General features: G+C 44.6%; 4 protein-coding genes across 6 annotated transcripts in view; 1 reads left to right on the plus strand and 3 right to left on the minus strand.

The window, feature by feature from the left end:
- The first annotated feature begins 652 nt into the window (after positions 1–652).
- On the plus strand, positions 653–3835 carry LOC139335723 (uncharacterized). 2 transcript variants are annotated; one of them, XM_070969482.1, is made up of 4 exons: positions 653–978; positions 1954–2097; positions 2664–2882; positions 3132–3835. In XM_070969482.1, the coding sequence occupies exons 2-4, from the start codon at positions 1962–1964 to the stop codon at positions 3266–3268; spliced, it is 492 nt and encodes a 163-aa protein (XP_070825583.1). In that variant the 5' UTR covers positions 653–978; positions 1954–1961; the 3' UTR covers positions 3269–3835. The 2 variants fall into 2 exon arrangements, with proteins under 2 accessions (XP_070825583.1, XP_070825582.1); XM_070969481.1 differs by having other exon boundaries at positions 716–978; positions 1888–2097.
- A 92-nt stretch (positions 3836–3927) lies between these two features.
- On the minus strand, positions 3928–10681 carry hyal3 (hyaluronidase 3). Its single transcript, XM_070969478.1, has 7 exons — positions 10454–10681; positions 6117–6389; positions 5442–5877; positions 5095–5242; positions 4820–4943; positions 4617–4706; positions 3928–4497 (listed from the first exon to the last, which is right to left on the minus strand). The coding sequence occupies exons 2-7, from the start codon at positions 6360–6362 to the stop codon at positions 4183–4185; spliced, it is 1359 nt and encodes a 452-aa protein (XP_070825579.1). The 5' UTR covers positions 6363–6389; positions 10454–10681; the 3' UTR covers positions 3928–4182.
- Positions 6549–12275, minus strand: LOC139335722 (N-alpha-acetyltransferase 80). The gene is made up of 2 exons (XM_070969479.1): positions 12129–12275; positions 6549–8638 (listed from the first exon to the last, which is right to left on the minus strand). Coding segments are annotated over exons 1-2 (975 nt in total). The 5' UTR covers positions 12131–12275; the 3' UTR covers positions 6549–7665.
- Positions 12276–12873: 598 nt separating this feature from the next.
- prkar2aa (protein kinase, cAMP-dependent, regulatory, type II, alpha A) overlaps positions 12874–19120 on the minus strand; it is a 45472-nt gene continuing 39225 nt past the window's right edge. The window contains exons 6-12 of one of the 2 annotated variants that reach the window (XM_070967638.1): positions 18346–18487; positions 17538–17639; positions 17011–17085; positions 16817–16882; positions 16149–16287; positions 14089–14236; positions 13912–14052 (exon numbers count right to left, since the gene is read on the minus strand). In XM_070967638.1, the coding sequence (XP_070823739.1) occupies positions 14112–14236; positions 16149–16287; positions 16817–16882; positions 17011–17085; positions 17538–17639; positions 18346–18487 (649 nt within the window). In that variant the 3' untranslated portion in view covers positions 13912–14052; positions 14089–14111. Of the gene's footprint in view, positions 14237–16148; positions 16288–16816; positions 16883–17010; positions 17086–17537; positions 17640–18345; positions 18488–19120 lie in introns of both variants that reach the window. The other variant, XM_070967637.1, reaches the window with a different exon arrangement.

Consider the following 19120-nt stretch of genomic DNA (forward strand, 5'->3'; position numbering starts at 1 on the left):
CAGTGTAATTTGTTTTTAATGATTAGTGCTTGCTCTTGAACAATGTGGTATCAATGAGAATCACAGACTCTCAGTTGCACTCATTCTACTGTTTTTCTCTCAGAGGGTTTACAGCTGACAAATTACTGTTTCATCTCAAATTTAAAATATGAAAAATGTGGGTGTTTTGCATGCTGTGGACTAAGCATGTTACTTTACACCTGGAGAACAGCACATTTAGTGCCTCCTTCATGCTGAAATGTGCAAACAGAAGACATAATGCACTTTTACTCATTTTTAATATTAAAGCCAGCAGCATCAGCTCAAGTCTTCATTGTGGTTGCTGTACATTTCACTTTTACATATTTATTTTTGATTTGTAGGTGTTGTTGGTCAGATAAAGCTGCGCACTCGGACTCAATGATATTTGTCCATGTGAGTATTTGTGTGTGTGTTTATCCCAATGTACCCCATCATGCCCTCCACCCAGACCATTGACTCATCCTTTGGCCTGAGGCACTAATAATACCCCCATGTCTCTGCTGCTATTTTAAGCCTAGAGGGCCTGTAGGGTTGGGTGTGTGCATGAGCACGGTTGGGGGGGGGGGGGACTTTCTCTCTCTCTCTCTCTCTCTCTCGGTTGCTCTGCCTCTCTCTACCTCTCTCACGGAGCAGTTGGGTGGGCTAAATTGGAACATGGACTAACACAAACATAGTTAGTAGGAGGGGGTGGCGCTGGGGCTTCCTACAGTTGCTCAGTGACACACAAATGCTCATAAGGAAGAGAAGGATCCTGAGGCAAAATCTGGAGGTTGCCTTTTGTTTTCATACATCAAGGATTTTACTGGAATCACTGATTCATTGTTGGGATTTAGCTTGAGTTTGGTTGGATTACTTGTGTCACAGTGTGGCTCCAGACGATCTTGAGTCTCAGTGTGAGGAGACCGGGTGAACAAGAGGAGCAACAGATAGACAAGAACACACACGTGCCGTCAGAAGGTAAGTGGGAAAACAAGAACAATATGTTTTAGATGTAATCTATCAAATTCTACTGATCTGGTCTGGTCTTTGAGTTTGATCAGGTCATCTGTAAGTCAGGTAGTCAGGCGGTAATCCAGTAAATCACCTATTCATTCATTCATTCAGCTGGTGATTAGATAGGAGCCTCTCTTGTCCTTTGGTCCTTGATTCAAATTCCAGCAGCGTTGTGCCTTCATGGATTTGACAACCAGCTCTATTAATAGCTGTGATAAATCAGCCATTCATATGACCTGTTTGTTTTGTGCTCAAATAGACACCAAGATGATCTGTTTCTTTGCTCTCTTACATGATACATGCTGACCCATTTATTACTTTTAATTTATTGCTTCTCTCTTCCACTACTTCCACTTTCAGAAGTAACCCACCATATCCTCATCTCTATTAATTACCAACTTGATATTTGAGGTTTGTATGAAAATAAAATGGAAGACAGGTAAATGAGCCACAGCGTTGACAAAAAGCATCTTGTGTAACCGATGCAGCGTCTCCTGTGAAGCTAGTGAGAAGTACTTGAAGTGCTTTTAAATCACCCAATTCCTCCCTTTACTTTGCATGTTGGCCTTGGGATGGCTATGAATGAAAATAGCACAAACATAAAAAAAAAAAAAGAGACTCAAGTTATTTTGCATATCTGATCTTTCAATTACAAACTAGTCAATCATAGTCTATTGCTTGTTAAGTTATTCAGAGGGCAAAGTTTTTGCAAAACTGCATCATTGCTGGAAATATTTTGTAAATCTATACACAGGCCACAGGCAAACTCTGCCGCCCTGTGTGTTGTTAACTGATGCAAGCTTTTTTTTTTTTTTTGTTAAGTTGCTTCTAATGGCATTTAGAAACTAATACTGTTGATTCATTCACTGGAAGGAAGGTGCTGACTAGTGGAGTACTTGAACCATCGAGCAGTCTAACTATGTGTTCTTCCCTTAAGAGGAGGTGAGATGTCGAGGCCTCCCTCCTCACAGACCACCCCTCAGTTCCACAGGGTCAGCGACAGAGATCTCACTGAGATCGAGCTCCATTCTGTGGACTCCATCAATGACCTCCACCGAACACACCATGAACACAGCCACAAAGGTACACACACACCCTGAACACAGCCACAAAGGCAGACACACACACACCCTGAACACAGGCACAAAGGTACACACATACCCTGAACACAGCCACAAAAGTAGACACACACACACCCCGAACATAGCCACAAAGGTACACACACACGCGCACACCCTGAACACAGCCACAACGGTACACACACCAGAAATAAAGGTACACACACGCCATGAACACAGCCACAGAGATCTCACTGAGATCGAGCTCCATTCTGTGGACTCCATCAACGACCTCCACCGAACACACTATGAACACAGCCACAAAGGTACACACACACATACACACGCACACACACCCTGAACACAGCCACAAAGGTAAACACACACCCTGAACACAGCCACAAAGGTACACACGTGCTCTCTGAACATAGGCACAAAGACACGGACATACACACACGACAAAAACATAACCATGCTGGTACACACACAAATCAAACACAGCTACAAAGTTATGAACACACTCACAATATGAACCAGCTGGAAAGGTACACACACATTGACACTGATGGACTGTTTTGTTGATGATGTCAGGGATGAGGCCTCCTCGTCCTGCTTACACGCCCACCTCAAATGGGAATCTCTACACATGTGACGTGACAGCTGTCAATCAAAGAGGCCATCCAGTCAGCAGCAAATGGCAAAGCCGTCTGCAGGATATGTTGACACCCAGTTCATCGCGTGCCTATGCCATGGCCTGTGCTATTGTCACACTGCTTCTGCTAACAGTGTTTCTCATCTTCTACTTTCTGGGTGAGATATCATATTCATTCATTGTCATGTGTTCGCCCTGATATTACTCAGTTTGTTTCCCGAGATGTCTTTACATTTATCATGTTATTTGCAATTTTCCCCTTTAATTTCTATTTCAAGCTACGTCATGTAATAATTAGACATGTTTTATATCATCTCTGTCAATCTAACACAATTTTGCTTAGTGTAACCCAAGATGGACAAACTGGGGATGATCTTATTCCTATTTTATTCCGGTTTCTCCTCTAGTCCAGCAGGGCGGCGCCGTCCGGATGCTGACTGAGGCACTGAGGGAGAAAGAAGCCGCAGCCACAGAGCTGTCACTGCTGATCCAAGAACTGCAGGCACTGAGACACAACCTGACAGCCATGAGAGGAAGGACATGAGGAAGAGTTCCTCAGAAAAATGCACACTTACATGTATATGTACATGCAGAAACACTTTAAATATTGCACAGGAGATGCTTTAAAGTACAGTAGAACTGTGTTTTACAGTGGATTTTTTTGCTTGAAGAAGAACCATTTGTCAAAATGTTCTGTAAATGTCTGAGTTTCAAGATGAAGTGTAACTAAATGAACCGTGTTATGAAGAGGTGGGAGATATCTGAGAACCATTCTGTCACTCTGTCCTGTCCTGCTCACGATATGAAAAGGACTTTTGAAAGAGCTCAGAGATCTTTTTTTTTTCTGTGACGGTGCCGTTATTTAAGCAGATGAAATGAATGGAGGCAGTATGTCTCATAACAATACATTGAGAATGTATGAATGAACGATTATAAACTGTTTCCACTATGTCACACAAAGCTGTCACTTCTGTCCTGCCACTCATATTGTGTGGGTGGTGTCAGTGTTATTCATTGAACACGGTGCACCTCCCAGAGGAGGTGGAACGCCACAGTCAAAATGTGGTGGACTGACAAAAAGCAAAACTGCCTTTGACCACAAACACAACCCAATAAATACAATAACAAAGACAAAACTCTTGTTTTGTTCTTTTTTGATTTTAGGACCAGCAACTACATTTTCTTAAAATCCGTGGTGGACTCAGGCTGTGCAGGGTGGGAATTATGGTTAAGATTAAAAATGTTTTATCATGCGAGTTTAACTGCCACTATTTACACACTTAGAAGCAGGTCATGCAGACAGCCTAGGGGGAACATTTCACCCTTTTTAAAAATACACTGATAAATCCACATTCATGCATTTATCCTAAGTTATTTTTACATTACGACATGATGTGGAGGCCTCACATCTGCAGAAATGTCCTCAGGCTTCTGTGAGGGCGGGCTGAAACATTTGGGTTACTTGTTCTTCTGTCTCTTTTCGTCCTTCCTCTCCCGACACTGCGGCCCGGTCCAGCCTGGGTAGCACTGACACATGAAGTGCTTGTGTGAAGGTTCGCCACTGGAGCAGCCAGCGAGGAGGTTGAATTCATAAGGATCAGAGGTCATGGCTGCACTGGAGGAGACCATGTGACCAGAGCTGGGGTGTCGCCTGGCACAGCGCCCGTTGCCATGGCAAAGCTGGAGGCTGCAGTGATGTGTGTCAGACCTCAGCGACTGGACGAAGGGACCCAAGACAGTGTGTATGTAGTCTCTGAGAAGGATGCACTGATGCTGGGGGATGGGAGGAGGGGAGAGGGTTACACACACACACACACACACACACACACACACACACACACACACACACACACACACACACACACACACAGTAACTCTTTCACATAACACACCTTGGATTTGGCAAATTTCAGCTCTCCCCACAGCACAGCTCCAGCAGCTCCCAGCGCTGCACTCTCCCCCAGTGTGTGCACCAGGTCTGTCTGCACACACACAAAAGATATTTTATGCATGTATTTGTTCATGCTAAGTGGCTAATAAGTTGCTATGTGTTTGCATGAGTGTGTGTGTTTTTCTAAGCCGCAGTGAAGCCCACCTTATTAAGAAAGTTGAGAGTGTGTGTGAATGCCAGCCTGGCGTAGGGAAGGACTGGTGTGGCATGAGTACTGTTGCCATGGAGCCAAACTGATGCCACCCTCAAAGCCTCCATCAGTCTGTGTCTGAGTGAAGGGGACACAGATGTCCATCAGTAACTCCTTTAACATCCTGCATTTAGCTGAACCTCAGATGAACGACAGATAAAACAGTAGTTTTCATGACTGAAGCAGTTTAACGGGTGAACTTTTCTTCATGTTTCCTGGTTCTCTGTACCTGACCATCAGAGCTGCATCCATGGACCCTGCCAGCCTCTGGGGCAGGTAGATGCTGGGATACAGAGCCGTGGACTGATGCCAGAGCCAGGACAGCTGGTTGTCTAGCTTTTTGGTGCCGCTGTGGCAGCGTCCTGTGTAGCTTTCATCTGATCACACATATAAAACAAGACAATCACAGGTCAGTTTGTATCTTGTTATAACAGAAATTTGTATTTTAAACATTAATAGCTTGTTAACTACTCTTTTTTCTTTTTACTGAAAGGTAAATAAGTGCTTTGTAGAGAGAGATCACTACAGGTCACAACCCATCAACCAAACAGCTCAACGCACAGTTAGTGTTCCTACCTGTCTTTCTCTTGTGCTTATTTAAGCAGGCAGGAAATCCATAAAACCCCCACAGTCCACTGGGACGATCTCTGACTGCTGACCGCAGTGTCTCCTCCATGAACTTTCGGGCGCTCTCCTCAAACTCTTGCCTTGCCAATGATGTCCTGTCCCTGTCCGGCAGATCCGGTCTCTCCTGTTTCACCAGCAGCTTGGACAGCCTCCGATACTCCATCTTGGTTCCAAAGTTTCCCTTCCACAATGGCTGCCACTCTTCCCAATCGATAACGGCTAAACCACTGAAATTTGGCTGCAGCAAACCGGATATCTGTGTCGCCGCGAGGGAAAGGTGAGCTGAGAGGTCGCCAAGCTGCGGTATGCCTCCGTTCACTTTCCTGCCATCTCGGGAGATGTATGGATACTTCCCCAGCCGGTCACGGTAGAAGATGGTCATTTTCTGGAAAACATGTAAACATTTCCCAGTATGGGATTATTAGCAGACTCCTTTAGATTGATGCTTTGACTGTTTGCTTTACTCTCAGCATCCTCATTAACCTGTTTCTAACAGCAGCAGGCAACTGAATTCAGCTCTGATAAACACACTGATCATTTGCTTCCCAGCATCAGACAGCAGAGAGACAACATGACGAGCTAATGAGTGCAGCAAAGCATCTGGCAGCTAAAAAGCCAGATCACCTGTCCCTGGAAGCGCTGCTGTCTGTTCTCCACAATGTCAAAGTCTCCCAGGTCCAGGTGGATATCGTAGCGTTTCTCACACTGAGCCGTGGGCATGTTCCACACCACGACGAAGGGCCGGCCCTCCAGGATGGGACCTGCTGCAGCCACAGCAGGGAGGGAGTCACGAGGGAGGAGTCCATGGGTGGAGGGGACGGGAGAGACGAAGAGGAGGAGGAGAAAGGGGAGGAGGTGAGACAGCACCATGGCTGTTCACCCTCTGATGTGTCCTTCCTGACAGAAGACAGAAACAGGCCGGTGAGACTGCATTGGGATACAGATGTTAAATAACCCCAAATCGGCTGTTTTGCACTCTGAGACAACATAAAAAAAGTTGATTATTAAAAATCCTGACAGTTAATAAAAAAGAGCAATAAAGTCAAAGTGATATTTGATTAAATTCTCTTTATTTCCAGAACTTTTCATTATGCAAACATCAGATGTAATAAGACACATCATTTTCATCAGCGTAAGAAATGTTGAATAAAGCTTCAGTTCTGTGGCAGTTTAACAAGGCACACTGAAACCTGAGTGTCACATAATTTAATAAAGCAGCAGAAACAGAGAGGAACTGAGGAGCAGAGCTGCTCAAAGGGCAAGAGTGATTTAATTGGTTGTTGGATGAGCCAAAGTATTTTTTTTCTCTAAATTCTCTTTCCTAAGCTTTCACAGTCAAACACCATCTTTGTCACAATGCCGTCAACTCTAAAAAGACCCCATCCAGACGTCTTTTAATACATATAATAACAATACTCTTTGAATTTGTGTGTGATTATCATTTAAGTAGTTGAACATTCATGAATCACATTTACTCCACATCTTTAACTCAGATTTGAGGTGGGTGCAGATAAACTTTGCCACTTCAGCAGATGAATTTTAAAACAGTCTTCTAATGTCAAACTCTGGACATTCATCATTCTGCACAGTGACGGTTAAACATCCAAGTAAAATAACGATAAACTAAACAGACTGTTGAACGGAGGGGGACGTATACAACTCAGGTGTTTAAGAAAAGTTCCACTTCACATCCTGTTTTTAATTCTCAGTGTTGACCACCATTTCTATTTCAGTCACTTCTTCTGAGGTGACACAGGCACAGTTCAGTTTAATGTGCAGTTTTGTCTAAAGCAGCTATTTGGAAGTGAAAACAAGGGCTGAGTGACCTTCATCTTCTTCACATCCAAAACACTCAAAAAGACTGACAGGCAAAACTATGACAATAAAAGGTTGACTGAAGTCAAGTGTGTTGCAGTTTTCACCTGATATGTTGTAATACTGTGAAATCTGCTGGCCTTTACAGACTGTGCTTCAGAGAGACTGAGTGTGGAGTAGCAGTGAAGTGTTTTCTGTATTTCTTTGGTTTACTAAATCATTTCTCTCTCTCCGATCTCCGCACCCTGTACTCCCTCCATCACGCCTCCTCTGTGTGTGTTCTTCATATGTTTGTGCATATATTTCTGTCTTTTGATGTGTGCACACGTGAACATACACGTATCTGATTGTGTGCTGCTCAAATGTCTTTGTGCATCCAATAGATGGGAACTCCTCGGGCGTCTCTGTAGGGGGTTTCAGTCAGAGTCTGAACTACAAGCTGCCCTGCAGACTGAGACGGAGGAGGAGGTGGAGGAGGGAGGGAAGGGGCAGGAGGAGGGATGGAAGGAGGAGGGGTGGAAGAGGAAGGAGGAGGGATAGGAGGGGGCGGTGGTGGAGGAGGGGTGGATGGAGGAGGAGGGATTGAAGGAGGAGATGGTGGTGGTGGAGGAATGGAGGAAGGAGGAGGTAAACTGGAAGGTGGAGGTGACCCCGCAACACAAGCACCTTCTGAGTCTCTGCTCCCTGGTGGTTCTTGAGCCTCCACCTTTGTCTGCTTCTGTGTGCTCGCCTCTTCACTTGGCATTCTGGAGAACCTCAAAAGCATCTCCATGGGAACAAATGCCGTCATGGCGCCTGCGTTCTGCACCGGCGTGGACAGCACGTAGCCCAGGTGGGCGTAGAAGTGCTGCTTATCGTGGGTGGTCAGGCACAGGCGCTTGAACCCTCTGCCTTTGGCGTAGCGCTCAGTCTCCTCCATCAGAGTCCGGCCGTAGCCTTTCCCTCGCTCCGCCTTGGACACGACCACCGACTCGACGAACAGGCTGCCACTGTGACCTACGACCCGGGAGAGCCGGGCGTGGCCGAGCAGCCGCTCTGACTCTCTGTGGCCCTGCAGGAGAACCAGGCAGACGGGGAACTCTGGACAGGACTTCTGGAGGGAGTGAACCCGGGCGGCCTGGCTCCTCTGCCACTCTGAGTTGACCAGGTCGGCGCAGGCCACCAGCAGATCCGGACGCCGGTGGACCGGAATCGCACGGATCTTCTCTGTCTGTTCAGAGTCTTTCTCAACATCCTGTGTCTGACTGTCTGATGCAGCGATGGGGCGAAGATCAGCGCTCAGCTCACTTCCGCTCTCCGGTTTGGTTTTTGCTGTCGTTAATGGTTCAGACCTGTGGTGATCAGGGTTTAACTAGCGTCAGTCTGCATCAAATCCTACAGCAAAGTGTCAAATGTTACAAAACGGACATGTTAGAAAATGATCAACGTGCAGTTCCTCAGTTTCGTGGTTAGTCTGATCACATCACAGACAGCATGACAAAACGATGCACTCGAAATGAGATGTGTCACCGGCGTCCTGACAGGTCCTGAGCCCAGAGCTGCTGTAAGAAGAGACACATGCAGGAGGATAAAAGTAGAGCGTTGATATCCTCCGAATCTCTCTCTGCACCTCCTGTCCGCCACACTGTTTCTGGAGCAGACTGCGATCAGATCGCTGGGAGTTGTGTGCCTTGCTCATGGCCACTTTACAAGTGGATACAGAAGAAGGGTCAGTGGGGTTGGACACAGAATTTTCTTTAAAGACGTCACCTGAACCTGAGAAAACCTTTTTTGCACCACTTGCATTAAAGCTCTATCTACCCAAAGATGAGTCAAACTTTCTATCTGTCAAACAAAGTTGTTTTCTAGCGTGCAAGGAGAATTACAGGCCGATGAGGCTGTTTGCATGGCTCTGGTCATGGGGGGGTGGGGGGTGGGGGGTCTGCATCCACCTCTCTCTCTCTCTGTGTGATGCAGCCGTGTTGATTCATTCATGTGCACCAACAGCTTCCCTCTGCCAGTAACCACAGCTATTGTTAGAACAGACCAAAAGTCACACCTTTCATGTTTGTCACGCTGCATGTTTTAACAGAGTGTGAACATGTCAGTGTGTGGGGGGTCAAAGGCCCAGCAGAATGAAGTGCCTGACCTCTGCCACTGAGCTGGCCCTTAACGCACAAACATGCTGATGACTGATCATGGGTAAGGATGTTCGGAGGCACTGTTTGTTGGGAGCTTTTAATCCCCTCTCACACAGCACTAAAACGTAGTCGTCCATCCTTTGCTTCACACTGTGACTGGTTACACAGATCCTGCTTCCTGTGCACACTGTGACTGCAACAGGTGGACATACTGAGAGGCTGACTGCGCTTACAGACGTCCATCACAATGAAGGAGATGATTCTACAACAATGACAGTATTCATGGTCATTCACACACTGTACCCCTCACCCCTCTTTATGATGAGATGTCTGAATGTTGTTCAACAGATGCCTCTTATAGAGCTTCTTGTGCATTTATTGCTGAGTCATGTGATGTTTTAATGCCATCATCATGAATGAGGAAGTCGCTCTAACACATCTTACCACACAGTCTGTTGAGAAGGCTGAACTGCAATGCATTAGAAACACTCAGTCCACAAAGCACACTGCATTTGTTCACTAATTATTTAGGCTAATCTGTGTGTTAGCCCTCTATTCCTGCATATTTTTGTGATTTAATTCATGAAAACATAAACTGTGATGGATTCATCCTGCTGCCCCATATTCTCTTATGTTATCGATGACCATGACGCTAATTTAAATTTGGCATTTTGTAGCACAAAGCGAACCAGCACATGGTAGATGTGCTGTGACAGTTAATGCCATCATACATCACAAAGACGTCAATAACTCAAGTACAGTTCAAGAAGTTTTTGGTCACGAATTAAGAGTCTAAAACTCTGTTTAGCCCCTAAGATCATCTCAAAGAGGCAGAGGCACAGAGTTAAGTTAATCCTAAAGATTTACAGCATCTATAAATGTTCAGAGATGAAACAACACAAGCCAACAATGACCAGAACGAATGCTGTGGTCCATTTTATGGGACCATGGGATTTGTTTTATTATTACAGAAATTGAAACAAACAAACAAAAAAACCCACCAAAAGCTACAAAATACAAACTCACCAAGAGAGAAGCTGGAGCCAAACGCCTGCCTGTCAAACAGCTGTGACCATGGTGTCGCCTTCTCAATGCAATTTCACATTCAAGCTAACAAAAAGGGATGTTGCAAAGACGCAAAAGGAAACTGGCGGCTGACTGAACACTGAAGATAAAAAGACGTCAGCCTCACACGCTGCATTTCCTTTGAACAACAATTAGGGATCCAAATTCTTTACATTTATCACCACTGACATGAATTCATGGCACTTGTCAGGATGTTATGGGCTTTTTTCACCATCTGACCCAGCAAAGCACGAGTGTTCAGCCATTATTAATTGATAATTAATATGTTGTCAAAATGTTTATTATGAAAAAGGCCTTCTCAGCTTCCACTGTGTTTAAGGGCTCTTGAGCAAGGCACCGACTCTTTCACATTCTTGTGAGGCAGCGTTTAGCTCCGATGGGATTTAAAAATAAAGTGATTTTCTAACATGTAACATCGATTCACTGCTGTTTGTATGGGACTTGATTAGTTAAATCAAGGAGAGGTCCCAAACAGCTTACTGATGCAGGTATGTAGGGGAGGTGGGTCAGATCTCCATTTTCAAGCTTCAGTAGCTGTTTTATTGCTCGTTTGTAGCTGGAATACGGCTTATTCTGTTTAAAGAAAATGTCATTTCTTATGGATAAAAATAAGACGTGATGTAATGAAGCGCTTCCTCCAGGCTTCAGAGCAGCCAAACTTTCCCACTGACTAAAGCTGAAACGGGCCAAAGATGAAATGTGTCATGAGAGAAGTCACATTTCGTTTTCGTCTTAGAGAAAATGTATTTCAAGCTCATGTCTCCTCGTTGAAACATCTTCATGTCTTTTCCTGGAGCGTCGTGTGATTGTCTTTCGACAAGGTGACTGCATTTTGGCATTCAAAACATTACATTCAGTGAAAACATGTTTTATTGTCGGCCGCATTTCACGCATGCGTACTATGACGATGGCGGAAGCGATTTACGGCTAACAAGCTGCGATTTATGCAAGTTATTTAACCTAAAATACTTTTCTGGCAACACAAATATTCCTGGTCCACATTCAATCGGTTTAGCATCATTTGACATTGTGTTATTTTGTGTGTAAACATTTTTAATGAAAGCAGATCAGTTGTGCTCTTGATCCAGCAGATCTTTGCAACCTCTGCACACCAGTTAATCTGATCACGGACTGTACGCATCTTCATTTTTAATGTTTGTCCCTGACCAGCAAGCAAGCACGACAGTCGGGCGGGCAGTAAAGTGAAGACATGGTATATTTTAAATAGTAACTTGGTTTGCGATGCTTTCTCCATCTGACAGCAGCGGCCGTAGGTGAACCGTGGCCGGTGTGAATATGAACTATCAAACTGTCTTCTTCATAGTTGACTCGTATGTGAGCTCCTGCGCTTCCTTTACGAACAATATTTGGACCCCCGCACACATCGACAGCCGTACTTGTAAACTATTTTGCCCCCCTCCCTTTTTAGCATCAACCTCCTTGTAAGGTAAGACCAAGTCGGTCCTGCACGCGACCCACCTCACGCGCTGACTTTCATCATTAAACGTGCATTCAGTACAGGGACATTTGTTAACTAATCGGAGGAACCACACGTTTTCTCTTCATTCGCGAATCAAACTACATTCTCGATCGTTTCTCACCACTCGTTACCTACATTCTCAGTCTCGCAGTTCGCCGCCGGTGCTCGTGCTCCTCTTTGGCCCACCGCTGATCTATGGTCAGATTTAAATCTACCAACGCGGGACAACAGCTGATGACTGTCAAATAGTGTCTGCTCCACGATCAGTCCCTGACAGGGAATATGCCTCACCCCCTGTAAGGAGGAAATGTTCCGGTTGATTTTCTCTCTGCTCTAAGCGGACATGTCTGCCACCCTGCGGAGGGGAGTGTTATTACACAACAACGCAAGAAGAAGCTACAGACCTGTTGGAACTGCCCAATTAACCACTAGTCTGGACTTTATTACAGTACAGCAAATACTTCTGCTCCAGTAGTTGCAAATGACATGAGCAAACAGTGGGAAACTGGCTCAACAAACAGCGCACTGACATCAAACAACACACTGAAACACATCCAACAGGATATTTGCTGAATTGTAAATGGTGTTGCATCACAGATCAGCACTCAGTTCAATCATCACCTCTGACAGGCAGACAATACTAAAAGTTATGTGCTTACCAGTGTGTATTTACTGCAAGGCTGTTGTACTGCAACATAAAGCGTTTTGTCCATCCCTCGTGTATGAGTGAATCATCAAAATAAGTTTTACCACATTTCCCACACTGCAGTTCAGAAATTCAACAGAGGCAAGATCTTTAACAAAATGTTTGCTTTATTTTCTTTTTTTTTTTCTTTTTTTTAAATCCAGGACAACTCATTCAAGGATAATCAAGGAGAAATAAGCACTACTGTTTTTATTAGAATTTTTTTGTCTGTTTTTACATTTTGTCAGAGATGGATGGTGAATTTTATCAGAACTGGTCAAAGTAAAACAAAAAATAATAAATGAATATATAATAACAATACATTAATAATTAATTCAATACAATGAAGTGTGGCGTCAATGATAGAATAACAATGGCCCAGAAAACGTAGGGTTGTTATTGTTTTCACTGCTTCTTCTGTGGTACTGCAATAATCACCAGCACTAACTCAACTCAATCAACAACAGTAGAGGAAGAAATGGAGCGCGCCCACAAAGTTCTGCACCCCGGCCTCCCAAAGAGGAAACACTTTTTGTATTTAAATAATATTTTATCAAAGCTTCTGTTTTTTTATCTTCATAAAATGTTTCTAAAACTTATTTGTCTTTAAACTTCTCTCTCTTTTTTTGTTTTTGCATTTTTCATTCATTTTCCTTTTCAGAGATTTTTAAAGTTTTTCGTCTCCATTTTACCACAATGTGTCCGTTTTTGCAAGTGTGGTAACCTATGTGTTTTTGAGCATCTGTACCCCTGTGTGTGTGTGTGTGTGTGTGTGTGTGTGTGTGTGTGTGTGTGTGTGTGTGTGTGTCTCTCTGTATGTTGATGTGTCCTTTACTGAGGCTTGTTGGAACAACTTTGAGTTGTTTAAGTGCTCACGTGAATGCAAAGCCTGCACAAACAAAGCATGACGGTGTGTTTTTAAACATGTGTATGGAGTGTGAAAGTATGTGTGTGAATATTTTATGTCCTCACACTGCGTTCCCTGCGTTAAGGTCACTGCAGTAAAGACATTCATGCTGAGAGGTCACGCTGGCTCAGTCCACGAGGTGCGTGGCCTCTAGCTAGCTCTGTGTTTGTGTGGGTGTGCATCTACTAAGTGAGCTTATCAAGGAGTGTGTTGAGCTAGTATGTGCACGAGGGTGAGCAGACTAATTGAAGTGGGCGTCTCTCAGTGCCTACATAGGTGTCAGTGTACATGTATTGTGTGTGTGTTGATACTCTGTGGGCATTTATGTACTTGCAGCTGAGCCAATTGTGTTTGCCTGGCCTGTGTGAAGCTTACTACGACTCTGTGTAGCCACTGCATGAAGTGAGAGAGGACAATGTGTGTCTGTGTGTGTGTGTGTGTGTGTGTGTGTGTGTGTGTGTGTGTGTGTGTGTGTGTGTGTGTGTGTGTGTGTGTGGTAGAAGGCACGGAGGGTGGTGTTGGAGGCTCAGTCTCTCAGGTCCATGCTGGAGCCGAACAGGGCCACCAGCTGCTCCTCATAGTGAGCGATGTTCCTCTTCATGATCTCCTTACAGGAGCCCAGGAGGCGCTCAAATGCCTGCACGTCTATTACTGAGAGACAGAGACAGAGAGAGACATTAGGTCATCAGGTGTGTCTTTGTGGAGTCATCTCAGCTGCTTCAACAATCCACTGGGCTCATTCTCAATCCAACACATCCTCATCTGTCAGGATGAGCTCAGGTTTTCCTCTCTGAGCATCATAACTCCACAGCCATTTGAGTCAACAATGAGATGTTTTCAATGCGAGAGGATTTTTTTTTTAAATTTGTGCTTAGACACTTGTTTGACACGGGTAGAAAGGCTCCTGGTCCCATCTTAAATGTTCTTACAGGGCCCTGGAAGACCCTTGAAATCCTGCTCATCTTTTCCAGCCGTTAACAGAAAAGGCAGAATGACAAGAGCACAACAGACCCCACCGGTTGCTGCAGTACGGGTGAGGGACATTTTTCTCTGCTTCAAAGCCGATCAGCTGTTCAAGTCAGGCTGTTGGAGTGTGCGTACAGTAAACAGAGAGCACAGTGAAAGACAGGTGAGTGAGAATATTGACAGTGTGCGCATGGCTGATATTGAGAGCACAAAGAGTGACTGACACTACAGCAACTGTGAAAAAAACAACCCACGTGAATAAACAAACATAAGCTGTGCAATTAGAGCTATTAAAAAAAACTTTCACAGAGACGAGAGGCGACAGAGAAACACGAGCAGCTACTAAAAATCCTGTGTTCATGTCCAAAAAGTGAAGAGCTGCTCATATCACTGCAGAGCCTGAATGAGGGCACCCACTTTAGAAGCAAAATAATTACTGAACGGCCTTTGAATCAACAAAGAAATACAAGGTGATGACAGACAAAATGAAGACCAATCATGAATTAAACCAAACTCAAATGCCACTTGCCATCTCACCACACGCCGCTTCTAACAATTCAATCTGTGGAAAATGAATGCCACAGACACTGATGTAAGGTTGAGTGCTTTCAGTATCGCTTATTAACTTACTTTCAATCTCTCATAAAGTTTGAATCTATTAGAGTCGGTCGTGAAAGAGTCGGCTCAATGAACCAGCACCTCTACGCAAAACACTGGGAGCCGGCTCCCTTAAGAGAGCCTGTTTTGTCGTTTTTTTTTTTTTCTGTAAATGAAGACAGAATAATAGGATGATCTTTTCACCATGCTGCTCGGCCACATGTAGCTCACACATTGACTGAACGCTGCATTGATGTGTGTGTAACCAATCACGTGTGATGACAGACAGAGGTCAAACCATCAGGTTAAAAGCAGGCAGGGAGGCTGACAGTCTAAAGTTCAGAGGGACTGTAGCTGCCCTGTGTTGTTTTTTCTCTCTGATTTGTTCATTTCATTTAGCAGCTTTAACACCGGCTGGACACTTCAGGCCAATCAGCTCGCCAAGCCAAGCACGCTGATTCCTTTGTATGTTGCGCTGGTAGCCCTCAAACACGCAACTGTGCACGTCTCACCACGAGGCACTAGACAACTGACGCAAAAAGTGAAGTCCACACATGTGACATGAAATTATAATGGTGGGATGTCTTAGTTTGAACGGGATCCAAATCTTATCCTCGTGATTATTTTGCAGATACACCTATTAACCACTGCCCCCTTAAAAAAAATCAAAAAGAATGATGAGCCGTTCTTTTGAACAGCTCTCTGAAAGAACAGAGCCATAATATCCATCTCTCTTCAAAGAGCCATTATTCCCTTCAATATAAACTACACACCAGGGATTTATTGAATCTTCTACATTACGGCTTCATAAATAACTTGGCCTGCCCAGTCCTTGAACATGAATTGGCTGAAAGGAACACACATTATAAAAACTTGTCAGAGCAAAAAACAAAAACAATATAATCAATCTAATGTTGAAACAAAGCTACTTTGTGCGCAGCATTAGCAGCGATGCTGACAAATGCCTCGAACGAGTGTGTCGGAGTGCATTCCGTCTTACCCAAACACTTGACATCGCCCACTGCGTAGGCTGAGGCAGCCCGGGGCTTGTTGGTGACCAAGGCCAGCTCCCCAAAGTAATGACCTCTGCTACAGCGCGTTATCTCCACCTCCGCATTGTCTGCATGATCTGCCTTCGTCTGCACGGCGGAGAAGAGAAGAGAGGAGAGGAGAGGATTAAAGGTTAGGAATCACAGAGCGCCCTGTTTTTTTTCCTGCCCCCACCAAGAAGTACTCAGCGGCTGAGCAGACACTTGTGATTCCCACTGTTGCTAGGCAAAACCAGGAGACACTGGTGGTTTTGAAGGGGGAGTGTGGATTGTCACTGTCTAAATACTCTGTACAGAAGCAACCTGGGAGAAGAATATACTCAGCTTTTACACATGTGCATATTCCCATCAATGAAAGCATTTTTGAATATTCATCAGCCTCTGAGAGTGGCTGAATTCATTCATCACCTTCATGTGATCTGGCCTTTATTACTTTAAGCAACTGGGTCTTTGCATGACAGCCAGCCGAGGGGTGACTGCGGGAAACATGTTGAATAGAACTGGAAGGGAAAGAGTATTCACCCACAGGGACCTCTGAGGAATGCAAGGTGAAACAAGTTCAACCTCACAGTAAGAAAGAGGTGAAAAAGAGAAATGAAGAAGACGAGGAGTATCTTACTTTACTCTTCATCATGATCTTGACCTCCCCAGATTCTACAATATAGAAGCAGTCAGCCTTGTCACCCTGAGGAGGAAGAAAACAGTCAACTTGTAAACACATTTGAAATGAGTTACATGTATGATGAAATCCTAAACATTCCACAGTTAGAGTCCTTCTCTGCCCGCATGAAACCAGCTGTATCCACGTCTTACCTGTGTGATGATGCGCTCGCCATCTGAGAACTGCTTCGCTCCTAATACATCCACTATCTTCATCCTCTCTGTGGCCTGGACAGAAAAGGGTGGCAGAGGGAATTGTTTCACTGACTCCACATGCAGAATATGACTATGTTCATTTATCAGTCCCTTCATCCAGTCTACTGTACTCTCACTTGGACCACTGACCACATGTTCTGTACATTTAAAGATTGGTGATGCAAAAAAAGGGCGAGTAACTGTTCCTAAAAGCAGTGCTAAGGGAAGTGTTGTAGAGATAGCATGTATGGCTGAGATATCATCTGAACTTGGTATGAAGGATGTTGATGAGTGGAAGACAGAAACCAAACAGATTTCATGTCATAAACTGGCTTGTGTGCTGCTGTTAGCTGGAGGGCTAGCTCCACTGGTGACGCTGTGTAAGTGGAAGGTACACTGTGAAGGAGGGGGGGAGGCAAAGAGCTAAAAACTGCTGGAGACAGTGAGAGGAGTTTCTAAAAAAGGCCAATGACGACTAAACTCACCTCCAGTGATTTGAGTAAGGGCACAGACTCAATGAAACACTCGTACATCCTCCTCTTCTTGGCATTGTTCTTCACAATGAGTCTACGAAAAGTGGCACGGTCCTAGGGAAAACAAACAGGAGTGAACAAACACCTCCTGGAGGCAGATTCTGTTGCTGGTTGTCCTCTGCTTGGCCACAGGGAGGAGCTGCAGCAGCATAAACCATCAGAGCAGAGCACCGGCTCCATTCATGGGTAACAGAGCTCCATTCTTAACATGTCTGTGCATCTCAGCTCAAAGTACAGTGTTGGGCAACAGAAAGTGTACTTAACATGCTCAAAATACAATTGTTAGAGACAAGAACAGCTGGAAATTGAGCTTTTAAGTTTTAAAAGGATGACACTTGCAGTCAAAAACTGACAAAGCAACATTAAAAAAATGTAGCACTAGTTTAAATGTGACTGAAAACAACCTCCAGGTAATACCTAAATAGTTTACTCTGACAAAAATGGCTCCAGAGTGTTTTTACATTAACTCCAGATGATTATAAAATACTGTAACATAACACACATGCGTGACACACATCCCATCCCATCGTCTATTTCAGGGGTGGGCAAATTCATTCCACAAAGGGCCGTGTGGCTGCAGGTTTTTGTTCCAACCAACCAAGAGCGCACAGTTTGACCAATGAGCTGTCTGAAGACTGAGATCAGTTGATTAAATGAGTCAAGTCTGGTGTGCTGCTGCTTGGTTGGAAAAAAAACCTGCAGCCACACGGCCCTTTGTGGAATGAATTTGCCCACCCCTGGTCTATTTGCATGTTCTTACCAGTCCCCATAGTGCCCCCTCCTGGGTGGCAACAATGGTGGCGGCACGTGGCGTGTTGTACATGAGTGCCAGCTCCCCGAAGCTGCCCTTATTGTTATACTGACCCACGCATGTTCCCGTTACCACGATGTCATACACACCCCTGCAGAGAGAAGAGAGGGAGAGTTAGGGAAAGAGAAAAACAAACAGCAAACACAGAAAGAGAAAAGACACAAATTCATAAACAAGAATGACTTTGATCTATTTAACGGTGGCAAAAGCTGAGAGCTGCTCAGTGTTTTGTTTATTGACTGGTTAAAACAGACATCGAATTACAGATCATCTGTAGCCTCGGGGCACGACCCTGCTGTAGTTTGGTCCACTGGGTGAGTAAATCATTGACTGTCTGTGTGTGTGCAATCTGTCTATAGTGGAGCTCAAATAGATGTTTTTCACACAAGTTCTCAATTGTAACAATATGTAATGGTTGGAGAAATGTAACTTCTCTGAAACACTCTTGTATATCTCTATGTACACTAACAAAAATGTTTGGAAATGTTTTTTCTGACAGACAGCAACACTTCAGCAGAGAGGCTCTGACTCTCCTTCTCTCCCTCTCTCTCTGTATGAGGATTAAACTTGCAGAAGGTAATTTGCAGTGATGTTGCTCGCCAGGATTAACCAGTCATTTTGTAAGATAGCCTGTCCTCCCATTGGCTGTGTGGTGGGGCTAAAACCCTTGTCGCTTTTGGAGTATTAACTTAGTTTGACTGGATTAACATGACGATGGGGACGA

Source organism: Chaetodon trifascialis, chromosome 8 (genome assembly GCF_039877785.1).
Source record: "Chaetodon trifascialis isolate fChaTrf1 chromosome 8, fChaTrf1.hap1, whole genome shotgun sequence".
Classification (NCBI taxonomy): Eukaryota; Metazoa; Chordata; class Actinopteri; order Chaetodontiformes; family Chaetodontidae; genus Chaetodon; species Chaetodon trifascialis.

Excerpts from the sequence above, each read along its gene's own strand:
- LOC139335723 (XM_070969482.1), top strand. The coding sequence starts at position 1,962 with ATGTCGAGGCCTCCCTCCTCACAGACCACCCCTCAGTTCCACAGGGTC. Across the intron at positions 2,098-2,663 it reads CCATGAACACAGCCACAAAG|GGATGAGGCCTCCTCGTCCT; the intron begins GTACACACACAC and ends TGATGATGTCAG. Across the intron at positions 2,883-3,131 it reads TCTCATCTTCTACTTTCTGG|TCCAGCAGGGCGGCGCCGTC; the intron begins GTGAGATATCAT and ends TTTCTCCTCTAG.
- hyal3 (XM_070969478.1), bottom strand. The coding sequence starts at position 6,362 with ATGGTGCTGTCTCACCTCCTCCCCTTTCTCCTCCTCCTCTTCGTCTCT. Across the intron at positions 5,878-6,116 it reads AGCAGCGCTTCCAGGGACAG|AAAATGACCATCTTCTACCG; the intron begins GTGATCTGGCTT and ends CATGTTTTCCAG. Across the intron at positions 4,707-4,819 it reads CTCTCAACTTTCTTAATAAG|ACAGACCTGGTGCACACACT; the intron begins GTGGGCTTCACT and ends GTGTGTGTGCAG.